Source organism: Fragaria vesca, linkage group LG1 (genome assembly GCF_000184155.1).
Source record: "Fragaria vesca subsp. vesca linkage group LG1, FraVesHawaii_1.0, whole genome shotgun sequence".
NCBI lineage: Eukaryota > Viridiplantae > Streptophyta > Magnoliopsida > Rosales > Rosaceae > Fragaria > Fragaria vesca.
In genome coordinates, this window is record NC_020491.1 from 15,928,441 (window position 1) to 15,942,933 (window position 14,493).

A 14,493-nucleotide genomic window follows, 5' to 3' on the forward strand; every position below is an offset into this window, starting at 1 on the left:
ACTTAACGATCACCAAATCATATGAAATTTTGTAGAGATGATCTACTCATATAGACCTAAGATATGAACGGTGGAGATGTAAAATTATAATCGGGAAGTTGGTGTAATGCCCTATCCCTATAAATGGCTTAAAATAGAGATCTCTCATTGGAAGGGCCTGATATATATATACAAAAAGTAAATTACAAACTAGAACCTTTAATAATACAACCTGACCCCTCTTTTAAAAAAATAATAATAATAATACAATCTCACCCTAAACGGTCAAATAACAAAGCATTTCTATTTATTATCTTTTATGATACGAGTACAACAAAGATTAGATATCTCAAAATTTCCGTAAATTGATGAACACGACTGAGACTCATTATAGTAGAAAAGTTGGTAAACCAAATACATTACAGACATTCTGATGTCAATTTAATTCGAGAGCTAATGAAAATATCTATATAGATCATATATTGTATAACGATACATGCGTATTTGGTTTTTTCTAGATCCTTATTGCCCACACATGAGCCTTTGCTCAATATTGTGGTGATCTCTAGATCACAATGGGTTGATATATATAGCTACCCAACTTCATAAATACACAGTAAGCTACCAACGAACTCGATGTGACTGATTTGATTGATGAACAAACTACGCATGTAGAAGAAAACTGAAATGATTGAAAATAAGAGGGTTCGTGATGGAAAATGTTTCAACAAATTGTATTCATTTTCTTGAAAATTGATTGGAAGACTTGCTATGCAGGACACATTATATTTGAAGGACATTGAAGAGAGGGAAAATGGGGGAACACCTCAAATAGTTCAAACAATTAGAGCAGCATTGTCATTTTGGGTGAAGGACTACATTGGTTATGAGGTGATAGAGAAACAGGAGCAGATCTATGTTAAAAAGGCACTGCAAAGGCTCCTCCCAAACAAGAAAATAAAGATTTTGGGAAATACAAGTGCCAAGAGACAAGCCATCTTGTCTTTCCTCGTTTACTCTACAACTAATAGTTCTACTGCAAACACAAGCATCGAGTACAACATGTGGGGAGAGGCAGGCAACACAAGAGGTAAACCCCTCCATGGCTCCTTCGTTACAGCCTTGCTCAATGACCTATTCGGTATCCAGGCTAGAGGTGGCTGCGACTGTGCAGGGCCGTACGGCCACACTCTTCTCGGAATAGATGAGACTAACTCGCATGCCTACAGATGTGCCATCCAAAAGGGCTATGTGGGATTGAAACCTGGATGGACTCGAGTCAGTTTTCCCTACTACATTTCAAATGATGAATTCGACTTCATCGTAGCTGCATTGGAGTTTATAGCAGCTTATGGACAGAGGTTTCTTTCTTTATATAACTTCAATTTCAAGAGAGGAAGTAGCTGGACTATCAACAAGAAGGCACTCCAAAGCCTACTTACTATTGGGAAGAAGAGCAACTGTCATGATAAACAAGACAGCATTAATACAAATGATGCAGAGAAACAAGGGCTACTAATCAGTAAATTTGCCTCGTATATGGAAACGGCTACACACATTGCAGGTCGCTTGCCCCAGTTTCCTCCTAAGCGTAGTCTTCAGCATGACACAGACACCAACTTCTTGCACTTCAGAGTCTAACTCATTTTCTTTGATTTTTTTAATTTTTTTTTTTCCATGTTCATATAAATTTGTTGACTACATATATAGAAAAGCGGTTCTTTTAGTTCTAATATATTTCTTGCTAGTATAAGAGTTTTATTACTTCTATAATATCCAAGGACTTCTATAATATAACACATTATTGTGCCGTAAAACTTCTTTGATGCCAAAAGGTCTAAATGCCTAATCCTCAGCAAGAAAAGACTCTAAAAGTGATACCATGGTAACAATATTATTTCCACAAAATAATGTAAAAACCAAGCAAAAGGGAAAGATATCATGCAATGAACCAACTGTTGGTAAAACAAATAATAAAGCTAAACAAGAATTAAAAGAATTCAAAACTGCATAGCTGCATAGCTGCGCTAGTAGGTACTACAAGCGCTGCTAGAGGATGATCTCTCGGAAGGAGAAGAGTCTTTCATGATGGCAGGAGAAGTCATCTACCTCATTAAGCAAGAACCACGAGTCCCTAATGTAGCAAGAAACCTTTAGGGATTGAAGTATGTTAACAAACTAATTAAGGTTAAATCCATGAGGTGGCATGTTTATGACACAGCTGAATAAGGTTATTTCTCATCTCTACCACTTCCTACTATTGCAGCTGCAATATGCATATAGTTTTCAACCTAACATGTCATGTTCTCAAAACAAGAAGAACAACTGAAATCCTACACAACTAATGGAACTTCAGAATTACGACCATCTACAGCACCAAATATGCCACAAGTCATATCATCTTTATACTTGTTACCAATAGTGGAAATCAAAGGAAATCAGCAAGCCTACCACATGTACATGGTACTTTTTGATTGCATCAAAGCCTAAAATATTGTTTTACAAAACTACATCTGCTAACCTTGTATCCCAGATTAATGACATTCATATAATGCATCATACAACATTTCCTTAAGAGTCCTGGAGTGGTAAAATTCCTCTATGTTCAAGAAGATCATAATTCTAATACTTCAATGGTGAATTGTCAATAGCAACAAATTTCTTCAATGATTATACATTATACTACATTGGGACTTCACCAAAATTTATTCATGATCTGTCAGTACTCAAGTAAACAACCTTCTGTCCTTCCCAGATAAAAATTTTTAAGATTGCAGAACCAAACCAGAGAAAATCTTTATAGTGATTGAACAAAAGTCAGCAGAATATGTACAAGTTAAGCAAGAGAAGAAATAAAAAAAGAAAAAAAAAGTAAATAAATGCATATGGTTAGAAAGAGCAAACAAAAAACTTGTGAAACCAAAACCAGTATATTTTGGACATAAAATAATAGAAAGCAAAATTGCATACATATTGACGGTCAACTTGTTTTGAAAGAGAAAGACGAACACTATTTATAAAGTTTGAATTAGAATAACATTAGCATACAAGTCTTTCTCTAAATCAGTTATTATATTACACCGACAGATTTAAGCGTGTCCAGTAATCTTTCTCTTACTATTTCAAAATTTTCAGCATTTTAATAAATTCTGTCCCTTCTACAAAAAATACTATCTCCAAAACACTGGCATGCTCACCTATGGTAAGACACTACAGTCTTCCATACCCCATAATTGCAATTATCAGTGCGTTTCCACACATCACACAACATTAGTCACCTCTACCAAGATTCACCGTCGCCACTGTAGCTTGTGTTGCTGAGGAAAAATCTTGATTTGAAGCCACTGATCATACAAGTTTCTGTTTATTGATTTTGACTCCTAACAACAAAAATACCTGCAGACACATGAAACAAAAACAAAGGTTATACCAGTATCAAAAAACAAAAACACAAAAACACAAAAAAAAAAAAAACAGAGAGAATGAACTCGAAACTCTACGGAATAAGACCTCCTCCATATTGAATTTGAATGCTCGAAAGATCTTTTACCTTGGAATATGTCAACATGTTAGGTTCATAGGCAATAAATTGGCATGCAGATCATCAACCTCGAAATAGCCTTCCTGATTGATAATCAAGTCCCTGCCAATTGTTTATGTTAAACCAGTGTTGGCAGTAAACAAAAATACATTAGAGATCTTAAACTGAACTAAAAAAGATATTCAGCACTATAAACACACTTGATGCAATGTTTGTAGCTGGAATGGTTTTTATTCCTGGATGTGAAAGGATCATAGTAACTGTCGCACTCGAGTGCCATAATATGGGTCAGACAAGGAATTCAAAAACACTTGGATTGCTCAGCCATCCTCCAGAGTTAATATAGAGTTTTACAACATGAGTCAAACCAGAGCTTTGTTTTCCCATATTTTGCCATGGTGGCTCTGATGAAACGAGACATAGTCTTGACTCAAGTCAAGATCTATAAAGCCTAGTTAGTGTGGATATGTACCAGTTTAATGGCTTAAATGAATTTAGGCTTGAGCCCAACATGTGAGCAATGTGGACAATGTGTGTTCATTGAGCCCATGTAAAATAGCACCATGAAGAAATTGGAGCATCCATTCCAGAACCAATTGGGAGTGGGTGGAGACACAAGAACTTATAAGTTGCTAGGCAAGACTTTTAAGTTATCAGTATGGACTCTCAAGAACTTCACTATAAGCAACAGTAATAAAAGAAAGGAAATTACTTTTAAAAGAAATGGCCGGCCATCAAAAGTTGTGGTCTCTCTTTGTCTTCTTCAACCTCTGCAGAAGCTTCAGCTTTAATTTCTTGAACCCTTTTATCCCAGATGTCATCGATTAGCTCCCAGGTTTCATCATTAACTCTTTGGGTCTGGCAAACAAATGATAGAAATTAAGTAGCATGTTGTCAAACAACAGTGCAACGGGAAAAATGCAGCAAGACTAATTGTTCAAATACCTCCATAGGCCGGGGAGCACCGAAGGTTGAAAAACCAACATTTCCAGGTGAAAATGTAACTCTTCCTGGAAGTGTAATCCCATGTATTCCCCACCGCCCAGCATAAACTAGGGCTCCGTATTCATCAACTGCATTCACTGCAGGCTGAACAGCAAGCAAGAGCAACAACTTAGAATGCTCCGATCATTTGGACTAGAAATTAATCTTTCCTCCTTATCATCAATACCAAGGCAATAATAATTATATCATGTTGAGTTCTGGACCACCCTTTTAAACACCAAATCAGATGATAACTTTTCCTGGTTCCTTTGCAATAAAAACATCTTCAAAAGATGGCTTTTTTTTAGTTTAAAAATTAATAACTAAAAAAAAAAAAAAAACAATGACCAACAACTGTGACTTGTACAAGAACTAACAGTCAGGATTGACACATAATCGGTAAATCCATGAATGAACTGCAGACTCCATACTGTGGGTGGATTGACACGTCATATACTACTGTCTTTAGTTTCCAAGGGAAAACCACAAAGTGAACAATTACTATTGATTTTCAAGGACTACCTGAGGTATTCGAGGTGCCCTTTTGTATATGTCCCAAATTTCCTCGGCTTTGATTTCTCCCTTGTCAAGTAAAATATCTGCAGGACATAAAAGCATGCCGACCACACAGTTATTTACTTACAACAACACTCACAGATACGAAATGAAGCCAACAATGTCATGGCAATCAATTGTTGAATTCTGTTAACAGAAGAATTATACAAATTACCAACCTGTGATTGTTTCTACTGCTGAATGGTACTCCCTTAACACAGATGAACACTTGTCAACAGCATAACGCATATATTCATCACGGAGTGCTTCAAGCTTAGCTGCAAGCTGTTTGAAATTCAAAAATTACTGACGCTATTTGTGCCCGACAAGCTATTTTAAAAGGATACAAGATAATGGAATTTCAACTCCATCTCTGTAACATACATTTGGCACAAGATCACTTTGGTTTCTGTAGTATGCTTTCCCATATGCTGTCATTCCTGTCTGAAGAATAAGAAATTCTGCACGCCTCGAGGCTTCCAGTGTAGCTTTTGCAGAGATCCAACATAAATTGTCAACCCCAAACATCTCCTCCTCAATTACTCTAGCTACAAGTTGAAGCAAACAAAAAATCAGAACATTTAGTTTACACAGTTGCTAAGATATCCCAAGTAAATCCAATAAATAAACAAACCATTCAGCAGGTGAAGGACAATTTTCATCTAGATACCATTGTCTAATAATCAGAAATGGCACTAATGGTTCAATGAAAAATTCATCAGGTGAGGCTTAACATCTCAAGGTTCAATGACAAATGCACTCGTGCACATGTGCACCATACAGAAATTACATAGAAGCAAACATGAAATACACTTCAAACGATTCAGCATGAAGTTCAGAAAAAATCCAATCAATACAACTGAAACAGAAAACTACAATCAAGCCTGACCAGTATAATAACTTAGAAACTTGGCATCTACACAGCAACCACCACTTGACCTCAGATTTGTCTTTTGTCTGTCCACTTCACAAAACACCGTCTTTTTCATTTCAAATAATCACTCCATATAATTTAAAGCCTTAAGTGACCGTCATATACTTCATTTCTTTCTTCGCTCCCCAAACTCCTCCTTACTACACCCTTAATTCTTATTCAACCATCAGGATTTAATGCTCAAAGCCTTCTCACATTTCATAAAACTACGTTCACCACCATTCCACCCAGCCAAATATTTTCAACCTAAGAGGTCCAGGTATTCCATGGCCAGAAAGGCTTCTTCTGTCCAGCCATATCTTACCGACCACAGGCTTTTAAGCAGTTCATCAAATCCAGCCACTTCTCGGCAAGGTACCGTTCTTTCAGGTATTTATCCACCTGATTGTTTCCATCTTATACAGCCTACTTTGATTTATGTGTCATCACCTTTCACTCTTTTAATCAGTTCTGAAATTTTGGCACTAAAAGGTGTACCCTTTTAATAAACTTAAAGATCCTTTCATCAATCTCTTTTAAAACTAAGGCAAGCTTCAAGAATCAACATATTAACAAACTTTCTACACAAAACCAAAGGAGGCTCTGTGTAATCTGGCCTTTATTTCTTCACAGACCTACCCTGACCTACTAATTCATACACCTAATGAAAATGCTCTATTTGGTATTTATCAAAGGACAAAAAAAGTGTTCATCCTCAATTGCTCTTGGAATAATTTTGAGAAGATGCAAGTTCTTTTCTATTAATGAATGAGCCTTTAGATGTAAACAAATATGAAATATCTATCTAATACAACTTCAAATTTTGGACCTCATACGATAAGCCAGAATTTAGTTATATCTTACAACATATATAGCACCTGAAATATCAAAAAAGGTCCCATAATCAACAGAATAGAAGGAGAAAACAAAGTTAACAGAACTTCTCAAATTTTGCAACACAACTACTAATGTAGACCTACACTAGTAGATACTGGTATCTCGACTGAAGATATGTACTGACAACAAATCTTGATGGTGCAACAAAAAAGATGAACTGAAACAGCTAGAGAAAAAGATTTTGCTAACTATAGAAAATTTCTTTGCAACTTACGAGCACATGCGCGCACTATCGCATTTACGAAATCTGATTTTCTTGAGAAGACCTTGCCAGATATCTCAGTGTAGCGCATATTTGGCTGACTACTAATGGATTTGATATCTGTCTGCAGAAGATCAAAAATAATGAAATTAGCATGTTTCTATACAGGAAGTACTTCAGCCACGAAGTGAAACACAATAACACCATTAACCTCACTGATAGGACGATATGGATCTGGAAAGTAGCACGCCAGGACAGCAACAGCTGCTTCTCTATACGCCAATCTCAATCTTAATTCTTCTGGCATTTCAGTACTGTCTTCCTGACCGGTTTCAAATGTGCCCTTTTGCTGCAACATTTGATAAACAAATAACATGTAAGAAAGTATATACTTATCTACCTAATTTTTATACTTCAGACATAAAAAGGAGAGCTGAGCGCGGAAAACTCCACTAACCCTTTTCAAAGCCTCTAGTAGCTCTTCTCGTCCAATGTAATCTAAGTCCTTCCTGGCAGTCAAAATACCAGCTTCATTCCTGCCAAGCAATTACAATAACATAAGCATGAGATGATTTTTTGATCAAGGGATTAAGCCAATCTCACAGTACTCGTCCAAATATATATACACATATATATCTTACAGTATGTTCTGCAGCTCTGCACCAGTAAAATCTTCTGTAAGCTCTGCAATTTCCTGAAGAAGAGTCTCCTTCTCCTCTTCAGAACGAAAAAACTTATTTCTTGCATGCACCTAGTTTTGCAGATATAGTACAGTTATGATGCAAGGACCGCAAAACATTTTAAAAGCTAGAGTATCTAATGCTGGAAGACTTGTGAAGTACCTTCAATATAGCATATCTACCATCCTTTGACGGCAAACCGACTCTTATAATCTTGTCAAAACGACCTTTCCTCAACAAAGCAGGATCTAGGATATCTAGCCTATTTGTTGCACCTATCACAAGGACCTGAACAAATAAAAAGCATGTTTAGCAGCCAAGTTACGAAATATCCTTTTTCAAATTCAAGAAGAGATGGAGACATGCCTGTGAGGTAGCAACTTTAAATCCATCCATCTCTGTCAGTATCTGAAGTAGGCCTTGTTCTCGTTCTGCACCACCCTTCATAATACAATTTTGCACTCTTACAATGCTGATGTTGTATATTAAAATAAGAACACCTACAGAATCTTAAAACTCAATGACCGTAGGTGAACTGTCACATCAACCTCATAGAATGTTTTTGAAGAAGTGGCAACACTCGTTGTATTCTACCTTGATATTCCAGCAGATAGTATACCAGATGGCACAGATGTGTTTGATACAGTTGAATACACAACATGAAAACCAATTACATGGTTATCCTATTCAGTAAAATCTTCGTCCTCCATATCTATTGGCCGTCCATAAGGTAAACCAGCTGTAAACTATCCCATTCTAATTTGTGTCATCTCACTGCTTGTCTTATTCATATGTGTCCATTCCTAGTAAGTTACAGAATGCTCCAAGAATCCTCAAGTGAAATACTGCATTACTGCTAGGCTAACCAGATGGCAGAGAAATTATATATTCGATTTGGTTGAGCTGCCTAATGGTTAGAAGCCTGTTGGTTGGAGATGAGTACTTTCCATGAAGCAGAAAGCAAATAGATCTTTTGAAAGATGTGAAACTAGGTTGGTAGTTAAAGGTTATCTACAAACCTATATTGAACGAAAGTTGCACGACTGGCTTGTCTAATAAACGAGATGAAGACTGCTTTTCTAATGCAAGCACTTTTTCTTCTAAATACCAAAAGAAAAGAACACACACACAATTGGACCACTGGCCAAAATAAAAAGTATTCACAAAATTGGATAACCTGTGGAGCCATACGATGTGAAAAACACTATTTTTTATGAAAATTCTAAAAAAAAGACTAGTAGCTAGGTCATATGCTGAAGTACAGTGTGGCCATGTAACATGGAGTATGTGAAGCCTAATGCAGAAAGACCATTAGAAAACAAAAGCAGCCCACTAGTTGGTATCTTTCCTTTTCCCCAATTAGTTACGAAGACATATAGAGAGGGAAGACAGGAAAACGATAGAAAGATTTCTGTTAACTTACCCCACCAATATCTGGTCCACCACGTTTGCTACCAATGGCATCTATCTCATCAATAAATATAATGGAGGGTGTGAAGGATCTGGCACTAGCAAATAGATCCTTCACACGAGATGCTGCAACACCGACAAACATCTGGCAAAAAAAAGTATAAATAAATTTTTCCTCTAAGCAAATAAAACAACATGAAATTTTTCTAGTATATGGTGGAAGTTAATACGAACAAGAAGCAATTCTGGGATGAACGAAAGTGTCACAATAAGTATATCATCAAGAGTCAATGAAACATATGAGAGGAAATCGAGAAATCTAAGTAAAGGAAATCCAGAACTATTCTACGTAATGGCTAAAGATAATCTAAATGGTTACAATATTATATTCTTCAATCACAAAAAGAAGTGTTCTGAATGCCATTCCGATTATTTCCATCTTTGAAACCATTACTGCAAAATCAGGTCATCCACTCATACCTCTACAAAATCTGTGCCATTTGCTGCAAAAAATGGCAGGCCTGCTTCACCAGCAATAGCTTTGGCCAGCAGTGTTTTTCCTGTTCCGGGAGGTCCATGGAGAAGCACACCTTTCGGGCAATAGATGCCTTTGTCCTGAAACTCTTCATCATTCTTTAGAATTCGTACAATCTCTTGCAGCTCCCTCTTTATATACTCCTGGCCAGCAAAATCATCAAAGGTAATCCCAGTAGATTCTTCTGCAGATATGAATTTGGCCCTGGTGAAAAAGCACGTGTAGTTAGACCCCAACTCTAGTGCTTGCTAGCACAATTTATTTCTCCAATTAAGTTAAAGGATATTGTATGTTATCAAGTTCTAATAGTAGGATCTTCCTAGCATAAAATTCTGAAAAAGTGAACTACAAAATCAGTAATCTTGAATATTTTTGAATTCTTTGTGCATACAGGAACAAAAGAAATCCATGATTTCCAATTCAGACAAAAGAGGACCTGCCCAAAATCCAAATTGAACAACGGCCGAAAAAGTTGTAAACAATAGATATTAGCCCACTTCAAAAGAAAGAAACATTAACATGGCATCTACCTACAATCTTGCAAGTTACTTGTCAGTTTCAGAAACAATTCTTGGACTTCTTGGTATATGAAAAGAACATTTAGGCTACCAATTTGTAGCAAAGAATTTCATATCTACTTAAGGTAATGACCCAAAAATAACTTTAGAGTAACCAAGTGTGGTGGAGCATATCAACTGAACTCAGGTTTGTAAACACCTTGCATAGTCATTCAGCCACCGTCATAAAATAATTACTCTCCACGTACCGGCTCTTTCCTAATGATCCGAGGGCACGGCGCTTGAGTGGTTTTCTTGTTTTTTTGCTAGGAGTTCCTAGATCAGTAGGTATCAACTTCGCATAAATTGGTCGCATCATGTTATCAATCCACAGATATAATACAATAGACAAGGCAAGCCGCATGGACCATATGACTGCAGTTGCGACAGTAGAATAGACTTCTGCAGGTACTGTATCCACATTATATACTTCAACATTTACTATTTGCTGATGCAATTTCTGCCAAACATCATTCCAACAATCTATTGGCATTCGGTCAACCACATGACGCCTAAAAATAATCTCCTTTTTTGAATTCCCATCCACTTCTCCCATTTTCTCATCTTTGTAGTAAGGCAGGATCACTGCAGAGATTGGCAATCATTTAATAGACTGATACCCATAAATTAAAAAACAAAAACAAAAAACAAAACAAAACAAAAAATTGCTCAGAAAAATTATTTAAAGAAGACGGAACAGATCTACAAAGAAAATTATCACAAAAAATGGCATATGCAGCTAACACTAGGAAGACAAAGAGCTAACTGTATAAACAGGTTCGAGAGGTTAAAACATCATAATGCAACTGAATGCCAAAAGCAAAACCAACATACTAATCTGTAAGAACCAATTGCATTGACTAACATAAGGTAGGAAACCATTTCTGACACCCAAGCACTTAGAAATGAAAAAATAAATAAATAAATAAATAAATACTAGAACAATGCCCCAGATTTGATATGATAAATAAAAAAATCAATAAGCAGAGCCAACAATTATAACAGTTAAGAAGAAGGGAAAAAATCTGCCTGATATTGTTTGACCATAGTTTGAGTACTCCATAAACTGGACATTGTTTGAGTTAAGCAGTCTCAAAAAGTCACTAAAATCAATCCTATGTGAATTTTCAGGATCCCACTCTGTCCCCTTCAACTTGCCACGCATAGTCAATAAGGCCCTGCTCCAATATGAAGCCATGACAAGCTGCCTCTCTAATTGTATATTCGCCTTCTTCTCAAGTTCTTCCAACTCATTAATCCTTTGTCTCTCTGCATCCTTCAATTTCTATATAACAAATAAATAAAAAATTAGTAACTAGTTTAATCCAACTAGTTAGTTTCAGTTGATTTTCTTTCATATAAGCAATACAAACCCTTATATGCTTTATAGAAACACCTAAAATCGCTCTTATACTATACACCAGAAAGTGCGAAAAGAACTTATATCGAGTTCAAGCCCAGACTTACACTACTGCTCTAATCCATACGCTTCAATTTTCTTGAATAATAACATTGATTAAATAAAAATGTCTAGTACACAAACATTGTATTGATCATCATATGTACCAAAACATAGCTTATCTCATCGAAAATGATTCTAAATTCCATAAAACTCTGAATCTACTAGTTTCAATTTCTCAGCAACCAAAGCAACAAACTGAAAAACCACAGACAATTCATATTCACTGAACTAAGCCCTTCGAAAATTCTCAAAAAGAATAAAGAGAAACAGAAACTGAATGAAGAAATGCAAAACCTCGAAGAGCTGAGCGGACTCGGCGTCTCCGTCTGCGGTGGTGAGAGCTGCAACGGAGTTGGAAGAAGCGGAGCGAATTCTGAGCTGGCGGAGAGAAATGGCGCCGTGCTTGGTTCTGGAGCGGCAGCCATGGCCGTGAATTGAAGGTTGCGGGAATTGGATAGGGTATAGGGTTTTAGGGCAAGGGAAGGGTTTGGGGAGCTGAAGAGGGTTTAAGACCAGTAGGGATTTCATCGTCTTCTAATCCTCCTCACATCAAATCCTTGCTCAAATGAGAATCGCTGGGTTTTCAAAGTAGAAACCCGCAGTTGGGGTGGGGGCGCAAGGGTCATTTACCCCACATCTTATTTTAATTTACATTTCTTCGATTTTTAAATTTAAGGTAAATTCCTCATATGGTAGTTTAGGGATGGTGAATTGGACGGTTTGATACCTCACGTTTAAAAGAGGAAATTTAATAACTTGAGTTATGTTTTGTTTCACAGTCTGATATTTTTGTAGTTATGTTAATTTTTCAGTTAAATATGAGCATAAAATTGACATTTAGGTGTTGTTCACCAATTTAAAAATAAAAAACTAAAAAACATGAGATTTGTAGGTTGATAACCATTAATCTTGGGTCGATGTTTAAGGTCCTCTGTTGGAACGTTAGGGGTGCTGGAGGTAAGAATTTTAGATCATCTATCTCTAACCTGACTAAATTACATAAAATGGATATTCTTATTGTTTGCGAGTCACGTGTTCCCTTGGCTAAGGCTAAAAGGTTTCTTAAGAAGATTGGTTTCCCTGATGCTGAAGTGGAGGAAGCTAGAGGTTTCTCTGGTGGTATTTGGGTTCTTTATGACAAAAATAAAGTTTATGTTTCATTTGTTGATGGTAATTCTCAATCTGTTATTGTTAAGGTGATGGTGAATAATCAGGAATGGCTTCTTACTGCTTTGTATGCTAGCCCTTCTCAGTCTGTGAGAAGCTCTATTTAGAAGTACTTATCCTCTTTTGCCTCTACTGTTCAGTTGCCATGCATGGTTAATTATTGGAGATTCTAATGAGCTTTATTGTAGTGCTGATAAAAATGGTGGTTCCTTGGCTGGTAAGTTTGGTGGTTTGAGAACTTGGGTTAATAGTTTTGGTATGATTGATATTAATTGGTTTTCAAGGGCCTGAATTTACTTGGACTAATAATTCAGTTAGAGAGAGATTGGATAGGGGATTTTGCACTGATGCGTGGAGACTTACTTTCCCGGATGCTTTTTTACAACACCTTCCACGTTTGAAATCTGATCATTGTCCTCTTTCGTTACATTTATTTTCTAATGTGGCATCTTGTGGTATTAATAGACCTTTTAGGTTTCAAGCTTTGTGGTTGCAGGAAGAAACTTACCCTAGTTTTGTGCAACATAATTGGTAGATCGAGTTATGATGGTGATGTGTTATGTAAGATCAATAAATTGTCTTCTGATCTTCAAGAATGGAATGCTAAAGTGGTGGGGAATATCTTTAGAAGAAAGAGGAAATTATTAGCTAGAATTTCTGGTATTCAAAAAAGTACTTGTAAGAAGAACAACCGTTTTCTTATTAATCTCGAGGATCTTATTAAGGAATATGAACAGTTGAGAGACCAAGAAGCTTTGTTTTGGCAGCAGAAATCCAGAGTTTCTTGGTTACAAAATGGGGATCGCAATACCAAGTTTTTTCATCTCTCTACTTTGGTGAGAAGAAGAAGGAATAGTCGAAGGACTTCTTGATCAGTCTGGTGAGCTGTGTACTAAAATGGAAGGTATGAAAAACATTGCTGCTTCTTTTTTTCAATCTCTCTTCACCTGTGTTTCTTTTGAGAATAATCACTTCTCTATTCCTCATCTATTTCCCTGTTTGGATTCTAATGTTATTGATTGGATGAGTAGAGATGTGTCTTTTGTTGAAGTTCAAGAAGCTATTTTCAGTATTGGTGGTCTTAAAGCTCCTGGTGTGGATGGCTTTCCTGCTTTATTTTTTCATAAACACTGGAACTTATTAGCTTCTGAAGGTTTCAAGTTAGTTTCTGATGCCTTCTCTTCTGGAGTCATCCCAGATGGTCTTAATCATACTCTTATCACCCTTGTTCCTAAAATTGCTAGCCCCCCAAGATATGGCTTTGTTTAGACCGATTAGCTTGTGCTCTACTCTTTATAAAGCTATTTCCAAAGTGGTTGTGGCTAGATTACGCCCTTATCTCTCTGAACTTATTGGAACTAACCAAGCTAGTTTTATTCCTGGGAGACAAATCTCTGATAATATTATCGTTGCTCAAGAGGTTCTTCATAAGTTTCAGCATTCCAAGGGGGCTAATGGTTTCTTGGCCTGGAAAATTGACTTATCAAAAGCTTATGATAGGCTTCATTAGAGTTTTATTGAAACTGTACTCACTGAAGCTCGTATCCTTGGAAATCTTATTAAACTTATTATCAGTTGTGTTTCAACTACGAGTTTCCAGGTTTGTATTAA

General features: G+C 36.5%; 2 protein-coding genes across 2 annotated transcripts in view; one reads left to right on the forward strand and one right to left on the reverse strand.

The window, feature by feature from the left end:
* Positions 1-1,620, forward strand: part of LOC101292942 (probable cysteine desulfurase-like) — a 3,488-nt gene extending 1,868 nt beyond the window's left edge. The window contains exon 4 of the mRNA XM_004289367.1: positions 757-1,620. Within this exon, the coding sequence (XP_004289415.1) occupies positions 757-1,620 (864 nt within the window). The remainder of the gene's footprint in view (positions 1-756) is intronic.
* A 1,369-nt stretch (positions 1,621-2,989) lies between these two features.
* Positions 2,990-12,278, reverse strand: LOC101311798 (ATP-dependent zinc metalloprotease FtsH-like). Its single transcript, XM_004288280.1, has 18 exons — positions 12,010-12,278; positions 11,283-11,538; positions 10,463-10,838; positions 9,642-9,900; positions 9,175-9,306; positions 8,118-8,192; positions 7,914-8,039; positions 7,713-7,822; positions 7,529-7,607; positions 7,283-7,420; positions 7,084-7,195; positions 5,444-5,607; positions 5,239-5,344; positions 5,027-5,103; positions 4,466-4,609; positions 4,233-4,378; positions 3,530-3,622; positions 2,990-3,375 (listed from the first exon to the last, which is right to left on the reverse strand). The coding sequence occupies exons 1-16, from the start codon at positions 12,241-12,243 to the stop codon at positions 4,235-4,237; spliced, it is 2,532 nt and encodes an 843-aa protein (XP_004288328.1). The 5' UTR covers positions 12,244-12,278; the 3' UTR covers positions 2,990-3,375; positions 3,530-3,622; positions 4,233-4,234.
* Positions 12,279-14,493: the final 2,215 nt, after the last annotated feature.